The 17,111-nt window shown below is 37.0% G+C and overlaps 1 protein-coding gene across 4 annotated transcripts in view; it reads left to right on the top strand.

The window, feature by feature from the left end:
• The window catches only part of SLC25A21 (solute carrier family 25 member 21), a 228,455-nt gene that overhangs the window by 23,852 nt on the left and 187,492 nt on the right, over positions 1–17,111 (top strand). The window contains exon 1 of one of the 4 annotated variants that reach the window (XM_088167308.1): positions 11,731–11,815. The exons of the other annotated variants lie outside the window; for them this stretch is intronic. Coding sequence (XP_088023434.1) covers positions 11,761–11,815 — 55 coding nt within the window. The 5' untranslated portion in view covers positions 11,731–11,760. Of the gene's footprint in view, positions 1–11,730; positions 11,816–17,111 lie in introns of those variants that run through there. 4 annotated transcript variants of the gene reach the window in all.

Here is a 17,111-nt window from a genome sequence, read left to right as displayed (position 1 = left end):
GGTAAATGTTAAGAATTTTTTTTTTTTGCATTACGGGTGATGTTCCAAGGAACACATAATATGTTTTGTTTGTGTAAGCAAGGGATTGCAGCACCTGGATGCTTTGTTGACCAATATTAATTTTGAGAAATGTGAAGGAGAATCGGTTGCTGTGGGATTTTCAATAGCTAATAATTTACTTCATTTATAGTTCTATTTACTTTATAGTTATTTCATGATCCACAGTGTTTATTATAAAGCTAGCTTATATTTTTCCCATGAAGACTCTCTACTGCTCAGAGAAAATATCTTTGAAAACATATGTTGTTACATAAGAGCCTGTTTGTGGGAACTTGGGGGAATTTGTGCTGACTTGCTTAATCATCCTCTGGAGAGCAGCAACCCCTACTTCCTGCCTGCTTCTATTACTTGTCGCTATGCCTTAAAAAGAGACTGCAACCAGAAAGAAAACATTTCTGAACCAACAGAAAACACTTGAAAATGAAAGAAAAAAAATTAAATAACAGCTATGTGAGAGCAGTGTAAATAATAAACTAGCTCTTGAATGTTGCACATTTGATCTGTATAACGTGTGCAGCTTTTTCTGGCCTTCAGCATAGCTCAATGAAAGTCTGATGCCAGCTTGGAAGTAATTTCCACAGATGTGCATTAGTAGTTATTTTATTTGTCTCTAAAATAGTCATGTTATGTAGCTTCTTAAAAATCAGAACAGATTTGTAGCTGTTGAGAGAACAGTTGAAACTGAGATGAAATCTGTGTATTCATGTATGTTAGATGCTCTTTAGATGCAAATATGAAAAATAGCTTTTTTAATGGCTGAACCAAGAAAAAAATAAGCCAACTGAAATATGCAGCTCCATATTTAGGTAACATACCCATATCCCATGTGTTCTTGTACAAAAAAAAAACAAGCAAAAAACCCACCCAAGAAAACAATTTTTCATAACTGAGGGGAAACTACTGGCTTTTGTAGGGACGTTCTCATTGCTGTGTCCTGCTCTAATACCCAAAAAGTGTTCAGTGAGTGCTGCTCTGTCCTTTAGAATCTAATTTCATGACCCTGTTTCTAGAGCATGATTACTTGAAGTGAATTTTGCAAGCAACACCAGGAAGGTATAGGAACTGAGCACAATCCTAAAATACTGTACTTCAGTGTTGGGAGTTGGAGGTCAGTTTTCATTAATATACATTTTCTTTGGGTTTATATATTAGATAAGATTCAGGTACTTCTTTTGTTGGTTAGCTGAAGAATTAATAAGAATAATTCACCTGAAGCCAGCCTTTTAATATCCTGTTCCTAATGAAGTTGCTGAAGCAGAACTCCATATTCCTTGACTTGTTAGAATTTACCCCTGTCCTGAATCCTTCATTCCTCCTGGTTTGTGTGAGGTCACCTCTCAGATTTTTCTCTGTCTTTTTTTGTCTTCTAGTATGAAGAAATGCGGGTTTCTCTTTACATCTGAAGCTAGCTTTCAAGCAGTCTAATCTACAAAATGGGTTTAAGTATTGTTTCTATGCTGTGTGACTTGAATCTCTTCACACCTAAAGTGTTTCGGTCTTGCTTAAAATCTTACTTTTTACTGTGAAGTATCAATTCATGTTCATGATGGCTGAAACAGGTTTTTAGTCTGTCCTCTGTAAAACCTCTCTTCATTCTCTCTGGATAAACATGAACTACATCACCACTTCTGTGGGTCAATAAAGCCCCTAACTATGAGATCATTTGAGAGCAGATGGGCAAGAGCCATTGTTTAGGTGCTCATTTTCAAGCCTTACCAATCTGTTTGCATAACACTTGTAGGATCAGACTTTCTGGTCAACACCAATGTTTAAAATGCTTTTTGATGTGACTTGTGTCGTAATGCAAGATCCTTTTCTTCAGAAGTGGGAAGACACACATGCTTGCACTGTGTTCACTCAGAAAGTGTATCTCTGTTGCTGGTAAGAAATGCATCACCATAGAGGTGCTTGAGGACCTTCTGGCTCCAGCCATATGATATACTCCAGGCCTTGGAAGTTCTGTATCCAAGGAGAAAATGTATGTGCAACCAGCAGTGAAGAAATCAGGAAGTTAGATGATCCTCCTCTCACCTAAGGATGGAACAAAATTAAATTCAGACTACACCTTTCTGTGCAAACAGGCAACCACACTCATACTGCATGGTTTCATTACCTACCTTGCAAGAAAGGAGGGAGGAAGGCAAGCTATGACATGTACTACAAATGTTTCTTTCAAGACATATTTAGAGCCAGAATGAAATAAGAAGTAGAGAAATGAGAGAAAAGCAAAGGAGAAAGAATAGGAAATTCTGACTCTTTAATTCATGAAATTCTTCTTGTATATTTTGCTGTTTAAAGGGAACCAAGGCAGTAAGTAGGAGTTTTCTTATAGATTGAAAAGAGAACCAACTCAGGAAATAATTTCTCAACACCAATTATTTCTGATATCTCTGGAATTTTCAAATTATATTTGTTACAAAAAATAGCGGAGGATATTCCCCAGTTTTGAAGATCTTACTGGTAAAGGCACATTCTTATATATGTGCAAAATCTCAAATGCCTGTGAGACAAGAAAGTCCAGACCAGTGTTTACTTCTTCCTTTTACCAGATAATGAGTATTTTAATGAACTGATGAAAAAGTCTTAGCTTTAGCACAAAAGCCTTTTAGTCAGGTATGGAGCTGGGGACAAATTTAGTTTCTTTTGAATTTTGGAGAAAGGAAAGGAAGTATATTTCACTATCATTCTGGCTTCCAAAGTTGCACATGGCTTGCTGTGTTCAGGAAGTATTCAGCTCTGGAAACCTTCCTGGTCTCCTTTAGCTTAGAGCTGTCCTTTTGTTTGAGGCATCTGTGAAGGAGTTTGAGTTAAAACCCAGGAGTGACAGCAGCACTCCCCTCTATGGCCTTTTCAGAGCATCACCTTTGCAGCTTGATTTAAACTATTGTCATTGCTGAAAGTGGCATAGCTGCTGCCTTCTGCAAACTGCAGGAACATACAGAACATATAATTCTTAAAGAAACCCCAAACGAAATCTGAGATTCAAGTTCTACCTAAGCAATAATTTTAAGTGGCTCCATTTCTAGGTATAGGGTGCTAATTGGGTGGTATTGATATTATACTCAATGAACATGCATCGTTGAAGTCTATTGTTGCATTGCTTTGTTTAAAATATGTAGTACTTTGCCAGCAGCAGCATGCTGATGGAAAACTGTCACAACAGCGATCAGTACAATCTGGGAGTTAAATTTGACTGAAACATATGTCTTCAATTTTAATAGCTCAACTTCCCAGATGCCCTAGAGGAGAATATTGCCTGAGAAGGAGCTTTTCATGTAAGAATAATTTGTGTTAAGTAGCTCAGTGATCTGTTTGTTAGGTTAGAGCTGACAGTTTGTTTATATTTCTAAAGGGGTATGATGAATGGGGGAGAAGTTGATGCTAATTAGCCTAAATTGTTCCTAAGAATGCAGAACACTTTGCCAGTTTCATTGTTTCTGTTTCTTTGCACATTTTCAATAATTGAATAGAGCTCAAACCATTCATCATAATTTTAGGTAAGATGGAAATAAATGAATATAGCACGGGTTAGTCTGTGTGATGGAAGATGTCACTTTAGAGGTCAATTAGATAAGACATCAGACCAGGACTAATGTAATATTTTCTAGTCTGTTTCTATGAATATAGCAATGTGAGTCATTTTAGATGAAAAAATAATTCTCTCTGACATGATACTAGTATTAAATATTTCTTTCAAAGCTTCTTTGTCTCATTAGCATAATTTTTTTATCTTAACTCTCAGCTGTTATCTCTGATAGTCCATGTGACAAAACATACTACTCTTCTGTTTACTGTATATCAGGTACAATAAATCTAAAAAAATCTTCCTATGGGAGACCAAAAATATTGGACAGGTGTGATATGCAGAAGGTGTTAGAAAAAGGGGATAAAATGAATCAGAGGCAATACAAATGTAACAACGGAGAAGCTTTTATTATTCTTTGACTCCAGCATGCTGTACAACTCAGCTTTTTTTAGGTTTTTTTAGGGTTTTTTTTAGGTTTGGGTAATGTAATTCTGCTCAAATTCAAAACATCCTATTCATACACAAAAAAATAATTTTATAAGAATGTGTTTTTTGTATCAAACATTTCCTTGATAAATTGAAGTTAGATTTGGGGGAGGGGGACTTGGAATGTTCTGTTTTCAGTCCTTATACAAGACCATTCTTTTTTAATTTATGCACATATAATACCACAGGAAGAGATGGTATAAATTTGTGGACTGTGGAGAATGAGTGAACATTTTTGAATCAGGATCTTTAAAAGGGGTGAAATTTGAGTATGATTAAGTTAGGAAAAAGGCTCGCTTACGGCGGAAGTCAGAGACTCTGTATACATTATAGGCATGTCATGGCTTTTAAAAAGTTATGTTAGACTTCTATACAAATTGCGAAGGAATTTGTATAACCCCAAACAAAATTCTGTGTGGCTCTGAATTCTTGCAAAAATACAAAATAAAGTCAAAAGGAGTGAAATAATAATAGTAGTTAGTATTCCGGTCAGGAGTGAGTGTTGCTGTAGGGCAGGCTGCATGGGTGTTTTGTTGGTCACTAATTTTCTTGGAAGGAAATGATCCCATGGCTTATGCTATCCGCGTTTGTGCATATTTGCCCTATAATTGGCATTTATTAAGGGGACTTTAGGTTTGATGGATGACTGTCAGGGTATTGCCTGCTAGCTTTGATGCGGATTGCTTTTGCATGAGGTTTTTTTACATTAACTCATTAGAAACTCTGCTCTGCTTCAACATTCTCTTTATTTACATTCTGAAAATGTGATACTTTTCAGCCTGAGTTTCAGGGACTTAGTGTGCTTTTATTTGTGTAGCAGTGTTTTAATTTGGACAGATGAAAAAGATACATAGCAGAAAAATACTAAATTTTCAACCTGTGAATCTTAAACACTTACAAGTTTCAGCTTAATTACTTGTCTTTGAAATGCTAAGCTGCTAGCAAAATATCTTTGGTTAATATCATTGACTTTTGTGTTCCTAAATTTTTTTTAAGGGGAAAAAAAAATAAGCAAAATCCAGTCCCATAAAAGCAGCAGGTATAGTAATATTTTCACAGCAGGTCGATATTCAATGAATGTTCAATAAATCCAGGATTGGTGTCTGAGACATATTAGTGGTTTCTTCAAGGCTGGATTGATTTGGTCTGTTCCTGTAATCTATCTGGGACATAGGACTGTTAATTAGATTAATTAGCTATAACGTGATTTATAAGGCAGTTATAATAAAACTATGGTTACCAATGTATTTAATTGCATTGCCATGTTTTGATTTGATGTTTAGAAAAGCATACAAAAGGAATGGAAGTTGTGCGTACTGACCCTGTCACTTTGAACGTTCCTTTAATAAAACATTTTCTCTACAAGTAGCTGTGCAAAGGAGAACTACAGTTCGCTGCACTAAGCAATGCTTCTCTGAGTGTGAGGAAATAATTGGAATGTTCAGCAGGTTAAATTCTTCCTCTGGGTTCACATCACAAGAAGAAAAATTGATGGAAAAACTTCCTACTTTTTTACGTTTTCATTGTTTACTGCCTTGATGTTTTAATAAGGTATTGCAGATCTTGTGCTTGGCACCCAAAAAGAAAAGGCAATTCTTTTTGCAAATTCCTGACTTATTTTCCTGTTTTCAGTTGATGCATATGTAACACATTTCTTAAAAGGCATAGTAAATGTAGAATAAAAAGAATGTCGAGTGTAATTCTACATAGTTTGGATCTGAAGATTTGAAGCAGACAATTGACAGAGTAACAGGACATGAATCCATCCTTTCTGCAGTACAAGATAGTTGTGAAAGATGTGAATTTATTTGCATTGATCCGAAAATGAAATGATGGATTTACTTGTTCCCAGTCCTGTATATTACTTGTGCACGGTTTTGTATGAATGGATTCTCTGAACCATATGACGTGCTGAAGTCCAAGCATTTGTTCAGGGGTTTGCAAACTCACAGCTCTTTGGCTTGTACATTGTAGTTGCTCTAATTAGCTGTAGCTGTCAGAAGTCTGGGACTTAATGTTAATTACAACTAATCTTGACCTTTATGTCATGAGGAACTAATTTCTATTTCTGGCAGTAAGACTTCAACGAGTATAATAAAGAATCTATTAACCAAATAGAATCCTATTCTTATGAATTTGTAAATTAAAAGGCCTGTTAACCTCACTGAACTGGAAAAAGTTCATTGGCAGTGTTTGAAAAGTTCAGCTCTCTTACTTGTTTTTCATGGCTTGATACAGAACCCACAAGATATCAATGCCAGAAAAAAAAAGAAACTAAGTGACCAAATATTTTGTTTATTTAATTTGAAAAATTAATTCTGTCTTTTACCCTTGTGTAGCAGGGAGTAGGGAATAGAGAGCAACAGATTTGGCAGAAGAATGTTTACTCGTGATTTAAGCTTTTGAGTTCAGTCTGAGAGAAGCCCCAAATACAGACCTGAGAGTGAATTATTAATGTTTCTGTGATTGTGATATCAGTATAAGAGAAGCAAGATTTATAGAAACATCAAAGGCAAGCGTGGAAAACAATCAGTTGCTTATTCCATGCTTGTTTTAAGTAAAAACTGAGCTTTGATTTTTACCAACAAAGAATTTGAGTAACATAAAATGGAAAAGTTGTTGCTATCCAGGGAATTTTGTTTTCACTGAAAGGATGATCAGGTGATTAATTCTTGAACTCAACCAGCCACAAGTAGTTGGTGACAGTAGTCATCAGGCATCCTCTTTTTTACACACAATGAACAAACAAACGATGGAGACTAGATAGTTTGTTCACATACATTTACATGGCTTATTTGACCACAGAGGCTTGTCTGATAAGAAATACAGAGAACTGCAAGTTCGATTTTGTCTTCTCTTGCTAGTTAAGCTGCTCTTCTGCTCTGTCTCATTTAGAATATGTACAGCCAGTTAGAATGGGACATTGGGTACAGGTGGGAGAGAAAGAAAGTTTTAGGAGGGCCATGCCATAGAAAAATTGGTTTGTTTCTGCCATAAAGCATTTTTCAAAGTTGATCACAAAAACCGTGGGGTTTTTAAAAGGTATGTACAAATTGTCTGGTAGAAAAGTTTCTTATGGTTGATCATTCCACCCTTTAAAGAAGTCAAAGTTTTTTCAAAGCTGAGTTAAACTGTGTTCTACATCTTACTCTTTACCCACCATCTCTTAGTTTCTACTTCTGTCTACACTGTTCTGCTGGATGCAGAATTTTCTTCAGCTCCCACCTTTCTCACTGTTCTCTGCGTGGACCAGTGCAGAGAGTGATTCATGTGGGCAGGTGAAAAAAAATGGAGCCGTGCTTTTGGCAGTGAGCAGCTGAAGTTGTGATCTAGGAATCTTTAATGACAGCTCCAGGTGCCATGTCCCCAGAAATGAATGGCACAAAGAAACCTCGTCACACATTGAGAAACATAACAGTTTTGAGCTGTGCCCATTAGTCTTAGAACCTGATAATTTATGTTCATGAAACCCCAAGTTATCTCCATTCCTTAAGCCTTTAGAGTTATATTCCTGCCTGTGAAAGTCCACACCTGTAATTTATTTGAGGAACAAGAAGGCTGATTAATGCTATCGGGGGGGTGAGTTTTAAAAGGTCAGTACTGTCTTGGGTAAATAGTATGCCGTGTGTTGTCAGTTAAACGTGGAGAATCACTGCTGTTCCTGGCAACACCTATGGAATAGGAAGTGGAAGATGTCTAAAATGCCTATTTCAGTTAATGAGCTCTCCTCTCTGCTTTAAGAAGTTTTTGTTGAGTATTTTGACCCTTGAAAAAGATAGCAAAGGACTTTTTTTAGTTACATAAAGATAAAAATCCCTTGTGGCACCGCAGCTTAGAGAACCAAGGTCTGTGGATAGGTAAACAGAAAATCTTAAAACATCACATAAAGAGGATGCAGAGAAACAGACTTCATCTTCTTATGTAGCCTGTAACATGCCAGACTCTAGATTCTAGCGTGTGTTGTTCGGATGTCTTGGGCAGAAAGTATGAAACTGAGAATCTAAGTTTTTAATTTCCTTTTCCATATCTTCCTTTACAGAGGTAATATTTTCCCCTGACAGTCACTAAAGTAAGAGTACCCAAATGGCAGGAGCCTTCTAAAATTCTTCCTGAGGATCTGACTGTAAATTGAATTGCTGTGGGGGTCTAGGTCTCAAATCATTGTGATCCCATATCAGCGACTTCCCTTTAAAATTTTTCATATTCGGGAAAATTGCTACCATGGTAATTTGGTAAATCATGCACCAAAAATATTAAACCTACCCAACAGTACATACATGTTGAAAATTCTGCCTAGAACTTTGTGCAAATGTTCCTAAATCAGCTACTGTTTGGCAATAATTAAGCAAATACTTGTAAAATAAAGCCAGAAAATATTTTTTGCCAAAAGTGCGTTTAAATATGGTCCAAATATGTCATAGATTTGGTTGAGATTAAAGGAATTCAGTGTAAAGAAAAAAGAGAAAAAGAGTGAAAAAAGAGAATTTGGGGTGCCGATTTGAATTTGATATAAAATTTGATTTGATATTCAGCCTGAGATGACAAGATTGAAGATGTCTAATTCCACCTCCACTGTAAGGAAATATGCTACAGTCTATATTTCTGCATATACCATGCTGCCACTGGCAAACTCATGGCTGTTTCAGATGTAGGTATGAAAATTAATGATTTTAAGAGGAAAATTATAATTAAAACTGAGTCTCTGTCATCATGGAAAGAGAAAAGGAGCATCAGTGCTGTTTAGCTGTTTACAGTCAGAGCAAAAATGCTTTTGTTGGGTTTTTTTTTTACAAGGACTCTGCAGGAAATCTTTCTCTCTTCACTGGCTTTGCATATCAGGCACACAGAAGGTATGTTTAAGCTAGTAGACCTGGAAGTATTTCCAACCTCGAGGGCCTAGACATGTCCAAGGCTGACCTTATCTCATGTTGCAGCAAAATTCAAGCAACAAACTAAGCCTTCTACCTCACCCTGCACCCATGTATCTCAACAGTGGGCTGAGACCCAGATTTCCAGATTTCCACCAGCACCTTTCTCCTGTCCCTCCAGGTGCTACTGATTGATGAGAGGGAAACCTGACTATGAGGCCAGATGGGAGCCAGACCATACAATATTTGATCAGCCTGATCCTGCTGATCAGGAGGCCAAGGTACACAGTCACATAAAATGCTCTGCATTAGGCACCCAACTTGTTAAGCTAGGTGCAGCCAAAAAGTAACTCATGAGCAGGGGTAGCTTGTCTACCTCTCAGCAGGTAGAGGAAGTTATTTATGACATTGCTGTGTATTAATCAAATAGTATATGATAGCATGCTTAAAGGCTTTGGATATCACTTCCCACTAAATCCCCAACAGCTTTAATTATACATAGTGAAGGAGAAGAAATAAAGCTGTATATAATAATGCATCTTCAGACAGGTAAGCCATTAAAAGTGATTAAGATGCATTTGTCACATCTTATTGGCTAGATGAACACTTTTCCTATCTATAAGAAAGAATTCACAGGGGAGACGCCCTTTTCTTGTTGAAGGTTCTAGTCACTCCTACAAGCCAAGACATTGAAAAGAACTGCATATATTGAAAATATTGCTTTCTGCAGTTTATTCCTGGCTGGGAGACGGTAGTGTAAATAAACAGCATAATACCTAGTTAAAAAGAGTTAGTTACACATGTATATTGGGAAAGAAAGATGTAGGAATTCTTTAGAATTCTTGATGTAGAAATTAAATCTTTAGAAAGAAGACTTTTTAAGGAAGGGTAATTTCTATCAGGTTTCTAATGTGCGTGTTCAAAATGTTAAGTTATTCTAACTGTTATTTGCCACTGTTAGAAGGCTGCAGAGATGTTCATATGACTGAATTTTCTTACGTGAAAAATGGAAAATTGTGTGAGGTAAAAAAATAATGTGACCACTTTCAAATTTGAGACCAGACAAAAGAAAAGCTACCCATTTGAAATCTGGAGAACTTTACAATGCTTCAAGTAAGTAAAAGCAGATGTTGTAAAGTTTAGAAAATCGAGACATTATTTTCCTGTTTCCACTGAATATTTCTAAACACATTATAAATAAGCTTTGAAGTAGTACGAAATACTGTGTTTGTTTTGCTGATAGCATCTTTTCATAAAAAAATTTTATCAGCGCTTGTTTAAGTTATGGACTAAATGATATCTGTGTGGCTAAACCACTGGCTGTATCTCTTGCAAATACAACGCTAAACTACTTGCTGTGTCTGAGCCCTTCAAAAGCCTATCTGATTGATCTTCAGAGTTTAATTTTAAACAGATTAAATATTGCCTGTTTACAGATGCAAAAATTAGAGTAATCTTTTGCAAGTTCTTCAAAAGAATATTATTTTCTTTTGTTGCTGTAAAAAGTAGTTTTAAATCAAAAAATTTTTCTAAAACATTTAACTAAGTCAGTGAAAAAGTTGTTTTGGGTGTCTGGCTCATTGTTTACTTACAGTAAATGTTCATAGGCTTTAATAAGCAGGTAAATCAATCTATATTTGTGATTGTAAAGGCACTCATTGAAGATATTGTGCATTAAATCTTTTATGTGATTCTATTAAGAGGAGACCACTGAACAGCAGACTTGAGGAAGATTTGCCAGGTAGATAATAGAAAGTGTTTCCAAGTAGCAATCTCATGTTTGGGGATATGTGTATCAAAATGACATGGGGATTAAAGGGAGACTTAATTGAATTACATGCAATTAGTGCCAGTCTTAATTTAAAAAAAAGTCTACAGTATTGTCATTGTCAATGACAATAGTAATATCATTACTCAGTTCGTGAGTCCTGAGATGACTGGATGTTGAGAATGACAAATTAAGCAGTCTTGATATTTGTCACCCTATATTATCACACATCACACCAAGTGAATTCCCATTTTACAATTCTAAGTTCCTGAGCCTGAGAGGGGAAGAAGAAGAAATTTTAGATCATTTTTACAATTCCAGTGCAAGTCTTGTGGTGAGCAGGCAGGTACAGAAATTGCGGCGAGTACTGGATTTGAGTGATTGATTATGTGAGAAATACATTGACTTGAACATCTTTATTTGTCTGCTTGATTAGACTACAGTGTCAGAAACTGTAATCACATTCCCTTACAGATTTTTGGATCTGATATTTGAAGATACTGAATTAAATGAAACGGTTTTAACCTTTGCATGTCAATTCCTTTGCATTCCTAGATGACAGAGGAGGAAGCATCCATGTGGTATTCCAAGATCATATATACAGGTACAAATAGTATATACAGCACACAAGCCTCTCAGTTTATTTTAGATGGCCATATTTGTTCTGGACTCTCTCAATAGCCCCTAGGTGTAATCATGGCTCAGTAAGATTCTTGTCATCTGACCTGCTTTAGCAGCCTTTCTTAGGGTAAGTCAAACCATGCAATACAGTGCTTTTTTCTCTGACTGCAAAGTGAGTCTGCTCAGTTGATTCACAGACATCTGTGTTAGCTCAGAGGAACTTCCTTACACGAACCCACAGTTTGAATAAAGTTTCCTCTATGTATTGCTTTTTAAAATTCCCGTTTTGTTTGGTTTTTGGTTTTGTTTTTTTTTTTTTTTTTTGGTTGTTGTTTGTTTGTTTTTGGTTTTTTTAAGGCAGTACTACATTTTTATCACAGAAAACAGGTAAATGAAGCCATAAGAATATACCCTGACAGCTCAGCGGAGTAATGGAAGAAAATTTTGGTGACCATGACAGTGGAAGTAAAGCCACTTGGCCTGAAGGTGAGACAGAGGTCTGCAGTGGTGCATCTTGACTGGGTTAAGGCTCTAACTGGACCAAAGCTATCTCATACCTAAGTCAATTCGGAGTTTATGCAGTCCTGGCTCATTAAACAGCTCACAGATGAGTGACTATTGACTGCTATCAGTATTGCTTCATGCATGAGGCTGTGTATTGCTGCATCAGTGAGAATGCAGTGCAGGGAACATCAAGAAAGAGAAAATTTGTATTTTATTTTCTTTCCATTCATGTAACTGTCCCATCAGTATTCTTAGAACTTGTATATGTCTGAAATCTGCATCTCAGGGCAATTGTGTTCTGTGTGCAAACTGCATTTTACTTCCTCTAATATTTGTTAATTCAGTTACATACTCTGAAGCCAGCTATTCACCAACGTGCATGCAGCAGCAGAACTTTTCAGTCAAAGCATCTCCTGCACTCCATTATTGACCTATTTCTATTTCTGTTGACCTCTGTGGTAAAGCAGCCTTACGGACATTTCAGGCAGGGCAAACTGTGGGAAGTCACTCTCATTTAGCATATTTGTAAATTGTAAATTTGTAAATTGTAAATTTGTAAATTTCTTTGTTCCATCTTTTCCTTGTGTCTGTAGACTGTTTGGCACTAGGAACTGTGAATTTGTTTTGTTGGTGGTAGTGGTTTGATTGGGCATTTTGCGGGGGGGGGGGGCGGGGGGTCAGGTGGGGTTGTGACTTTTTCTTTCCTTGGATTTTCTACTGTAATAATGAAAATAGTGCAAGTTCCCAAGCTGGCTGAGGACTTGAATGAAGAACAGCTAGTATCACGTATGCCAACTTTCAGCCATCAAAAGGTTTTAATTTGGCCTTCTGAGAAACTAAATTTTTGCTTTATAGCCATAATGATTAAAAAAGTTTGAGAGGAAGAGTGTTCAAAATATTTATGAAAACCACATACTACTAGGAAAATCTCCATCATTGTATTTAAAATTAATTTTTGAAAGTGGAAAAGTTCTAAAAGCGTTTTGTTGTAATTTTTTAATGAATAAATTCTATTAGTATTCTTTGCCTCTTCTTGCTTGAATTAGTTCATTGCATTATTTTCTTGTGTTTTCAGAAAAGAAGCTCAGAATTCACTTATATGTGAAGCACATGTTTTTCTAACTCGCTCAAGAGTCCATTTCTCACCTTTAATCTGCTAAAATAAATGTGAATCCATGGTTATCAATGATTTTACAGGATGTAGTATAGATATAGTTATATAGTTATTGCACAATAGCTCGTTTAATTAAAGTGTTTGGGTCATTGTTTCTGTATTCAGGAGATAGGATTCTTAAACTGCAGGGTTGACTGTAATCAGCCCAGATTCTGTATTCTTTACTTGCAGAAGCAGGGCACAATAGAAAATGTTACTTTTTTTAGTACACTATAGTAGATGTCTACAGTGTCATGTATTTATCACATATATTAATGTTTGCACAGAAGACGTAATAAGCAAAGCAGTGACGTATAATTCATACAGGTTCGTACAGAATTTCTTTTTGATGCAATATCTCTTCCCACTGCACCACCTCCTTCAGCAGGCCACAACTTAAAACAATGTAATACATTCATTTTTCTCTGCAACTAGACCTGCTGCTCACCACTTTTCCTGAAAGCGTTTACCTGTCATTCTGGACTGTTCTGGCATTACCCTTCCATGTATCATTATTTTCAGCTCTTGCCTTGAAGCACATCTCTGAAAAGCTTCCCTTACAGAAGGCTCTGCTATGACTTTTGAAATGCAGAGGGCTCTACTAGAAGTATTATGAACTGCATCTAGACACTGTGATGAGCTTTTCATTACCAAAAACTGCTCCTCACTAAATGATAGGGTAAATTGATAAAGAATGTGTAGTAACTATCCATGTTCTTTCTTTGACTCTTAACAGGCAAAGGTGAATTACTGCTCCTGGCTTACTGAACATCACTGCTACCTGTATTTTTTTTCATCTAACATTTCCTTTATTTATTCGGGACATATATTATGTTCTTCAATAGTATTTTGGTGTGTCCTGTCTTGCCATAAGTTTACAAACTTTTTTGATGTGATAGAAAGGGATTTTGTTTGTTGTAGTAACATAGTAACAATGTGCTGTTTTGGCACACACTGTTTAGGCTGCTAGGAGAATATTATTTAAGGAAAATGGAAAGTGGAAATTTTTAAGAATTTCAAGTCTTAATGGATAACAGGACAAGCAAAGTGATGGATGTGTGAGGAGGAAGATGTGTCAAAAATAAAAATAAGTTTGTTTTGAACTCTGAGGGTTACATTTTACTCAAAAAGGCAGAGATAATTAAATTTGGATACATTCCAGTGATCAGTGAAAGAAATGGACATAATTCACAGCTGGACTGTTAACAGGGCCTTTTGTTTGTTTATTGAAGAGAATGTGCTTTTTGAACACGTCCGTGGGTGCTGACAACTGCTTTCCTGGGCAGCCTGCTCCACCCTTGATCACCCTTTCAGTGAAAAAAAAAAATTCCTCGTATTGAATCTAAATCTCTCTTTGTGCAACTTGAGGCTATTTCTTCTTTTCTGTATGCTTTTTACTTGGTAGAAGAGACCATCCTCCCTACCCCCAGCTACACCCTCCTTTCAGGTAGCTTGGAGAGTGATAAGGTCTCCCCTGAGCCTCCTTTTCTCCAAGATGTACAACCCCAGCTCCCTCAGCCATTCCTCATAAGACTCGTGCTCCAGACCCTTCACCAGCTTCATTGCCTTCCTCCGGACGTGCTCCAGATGTCCTATAGGGAGGAGCCCAAAAGTGAACACAGGATCTGATGTGGGATCTCACTGGAATTGAGTAGAAGGGTAAATACATAATCTTAAGCCATGAATGAAAAATTACAGAGAACCCAGGAGTGCACACTGACATCTGGGTGGATCATCTGTGTTAAAAACCTCAAACCAGCACACAATAAAATGGTCCCTGAGTTTGCCCAATCTGCTTGGCAGGTTTAGGGGAAGGTTGTTTGGTTCATGCTGAGTGGTGAGTGGAAGAAACAACAAAACTCTTAGGAAGTTCAATAACAAACTTTTACTTGCAAACTTCAGAACATTAAGGTATAATAAGGTACTTAGTAAATTTTGAAACAATATCCAGACAAAATAAAGCACTTCCCAAACTTTAACTTAACAAGCTTTAACCCATCTAGACAAAGTAAGGCACTTAGGAAACTTAAACTTAGCCAACTTTGACGTATTCAGATACAACAAGGCACTTAGGAAATAAGCACTGACCGAAATTTTTCAGTCTGGTTCACAGTACATTTTGAGAAGAAGTTAGGAAAAGAAAGAGAGAAAGAAAATGGATTAGAAAGATATTTCCACTAGTGGATTCAGCAACAAGACTGAATAGGTGCAATTTTGATGTCCATTGGGTGATACTCACAGACTGGATCCATCAGGGGTAGGGGAAGCCCACAAAACACAAAGTTCAATGGATTAATATATGCTTTGGATAGGTGCAAACACGCCGGTAGCTCCTGTGGGGGTATTACCTTGTCTGAAGCAACACACTAATAATCTGTTGTGACAGTGGATCATGGGCAGTCCTCTGGTGGAAGGCCCCAGAAATGAGTCTGGGAGTGCTTCATGGGTCTGTGGTGGTTTATGACACCTTTTAAGACATGACAGCTTCCTTGAGTAGTTGAGGCAGTTATGACCCTTCAGAAGGTATGAACACCTTCAGGCCTACTTGTGAATGTCCCAGTACTTCTGTGGAGGACATTGGTATGATAAAAATGCGCTGTCCTCCCTCACAGGATCTTCTTCTTATTGGTCTCTTCCCTTACCTGGTTCAAATCTCAGTTTTCTGCTAAACAAAGGTTATTTGCTGTTACCATCCTCTGGTGCTCCCACCTTTTGCACCTGGGCTGTTACCCTGCACATCAGCAAACCACCCACTGCTTTTGCACGTGGCCAATTGTTTGAGCCATTAACCAGGAACATTTCAGTCTCTCACAGTCCCCAAGATAGGAAGCTCTGCAGCACAGTAACAATTTCAATGCTTCCATGTATATATACATTTTTCTTTCCACCTGCATCTCGATGATTTTGCATACTCAACTCCAGACTTCAGTTTCCTCACAACAATTAAACATCGCTATTCTTGAAATTAGGGGTTTTTTTCAAATTAATGAATGTGCAGCTCCATAATAAAATGGAGCCAGGAACACCCTGTCAAGTATGGTATCTACTTTAAATCCTGGCCCTGGTGGCAATAACTGCTACCACCACTGCTTGTGGTGTGAAAAAACTCTTGCCTTTAATATTTTTGTCTACTAACTTTTCTTCATCTGCTAAAGCTATTGGACACTATATGCAGTCTAGCAAAACTATTATGAACATCCTGCAATTAACCAAATCAGTTTATAATGCTACTTAAGAAAACCTGGCTTTACTATAATAGAAAACTTTAAATTCCAGCTTTCCTCCATTAAAATTTGAAGTGTCAAAAAATAATCTACAAGCAGGTGAAAATCAGTCATTAAATGTGAGACACTTCTGGCAACTGGGGGTAACTGATTCCAAGCCCAAAGAACACTTGGTTGAGAATGAGCTTCTGGTACTTCCCAGCTGTTCATATTAGCTGGACTTCAACCAGAGTCTTCTGCTGAATTGGGCTAGAATGAGAGGGGGGGAGTTTCAGGGGGCCCACCTCTTTACCAAGCATTGAGTCCCCTGATTTTATTCAACTTTCCAGCTTCTTGTCTGGGGACATTCAGCTTATTAAAGATACAGGCTATTCCATTGAAATTGTTCTGGTAATCTTGTGAAGCAAAAAAAAAAAATAAATTTCTGGTTGTTTGCTGAGTAGACATGCAGTATTTTGTACTAAAGATATGAGATTACTTTTTGCATGAAGATAATTTTTTGCTGTAGTATTGGGGTTCACAAAGGAGAGTATAACTGAGAAAATGACAAATTTTTCAGCAGAGTAGGATTTTTTTTTTCCAATCAGAAGTGGTAGAAAGCTTTACCTTATAAAACTAATGTAAGAACTGAGAACCTGGGAGGAGTCATAGAATCATATCTGAACTATTTGACCAGACAAATGGGTCATATTATGACTCATGCTTAGTCTGAGAGCTGACATTTGCCTAGCTTAGTTTGCCAGTTATTGAGGGACTTTTTTTTGTGGGTGGGGGGATAAAGGAGGAAAGGGAGGATGAGGGGTAAGGTGTGCATGTGTCTGTGTTCATTTGGGGATTTTTTTGTGGTTTGTGGTTTTGGGGGTTTACTTAGTAGAATTCTTGCCTATATCTTTTCTACGCA

The sequence above is a fragment of the Sturnus vulgaris genome, chromosome 6, assembly GCF_052056855.1.
Source record: "Sturnus vulgaris isolate bStuVul1 chromosome 6, bStuVul1.hap1, whole genome shotgun sequence".
In the NCBI taxonomy this organism is placed as follows: Eukaryota; Metazoa; Chordata; class Aves; order Passeriformes; family Sturnidae; genus Sturnus; species Sturnus vulgaris.
This window is presented reverse-complemented; position numbering and strand designations above follow the sequence as displayed.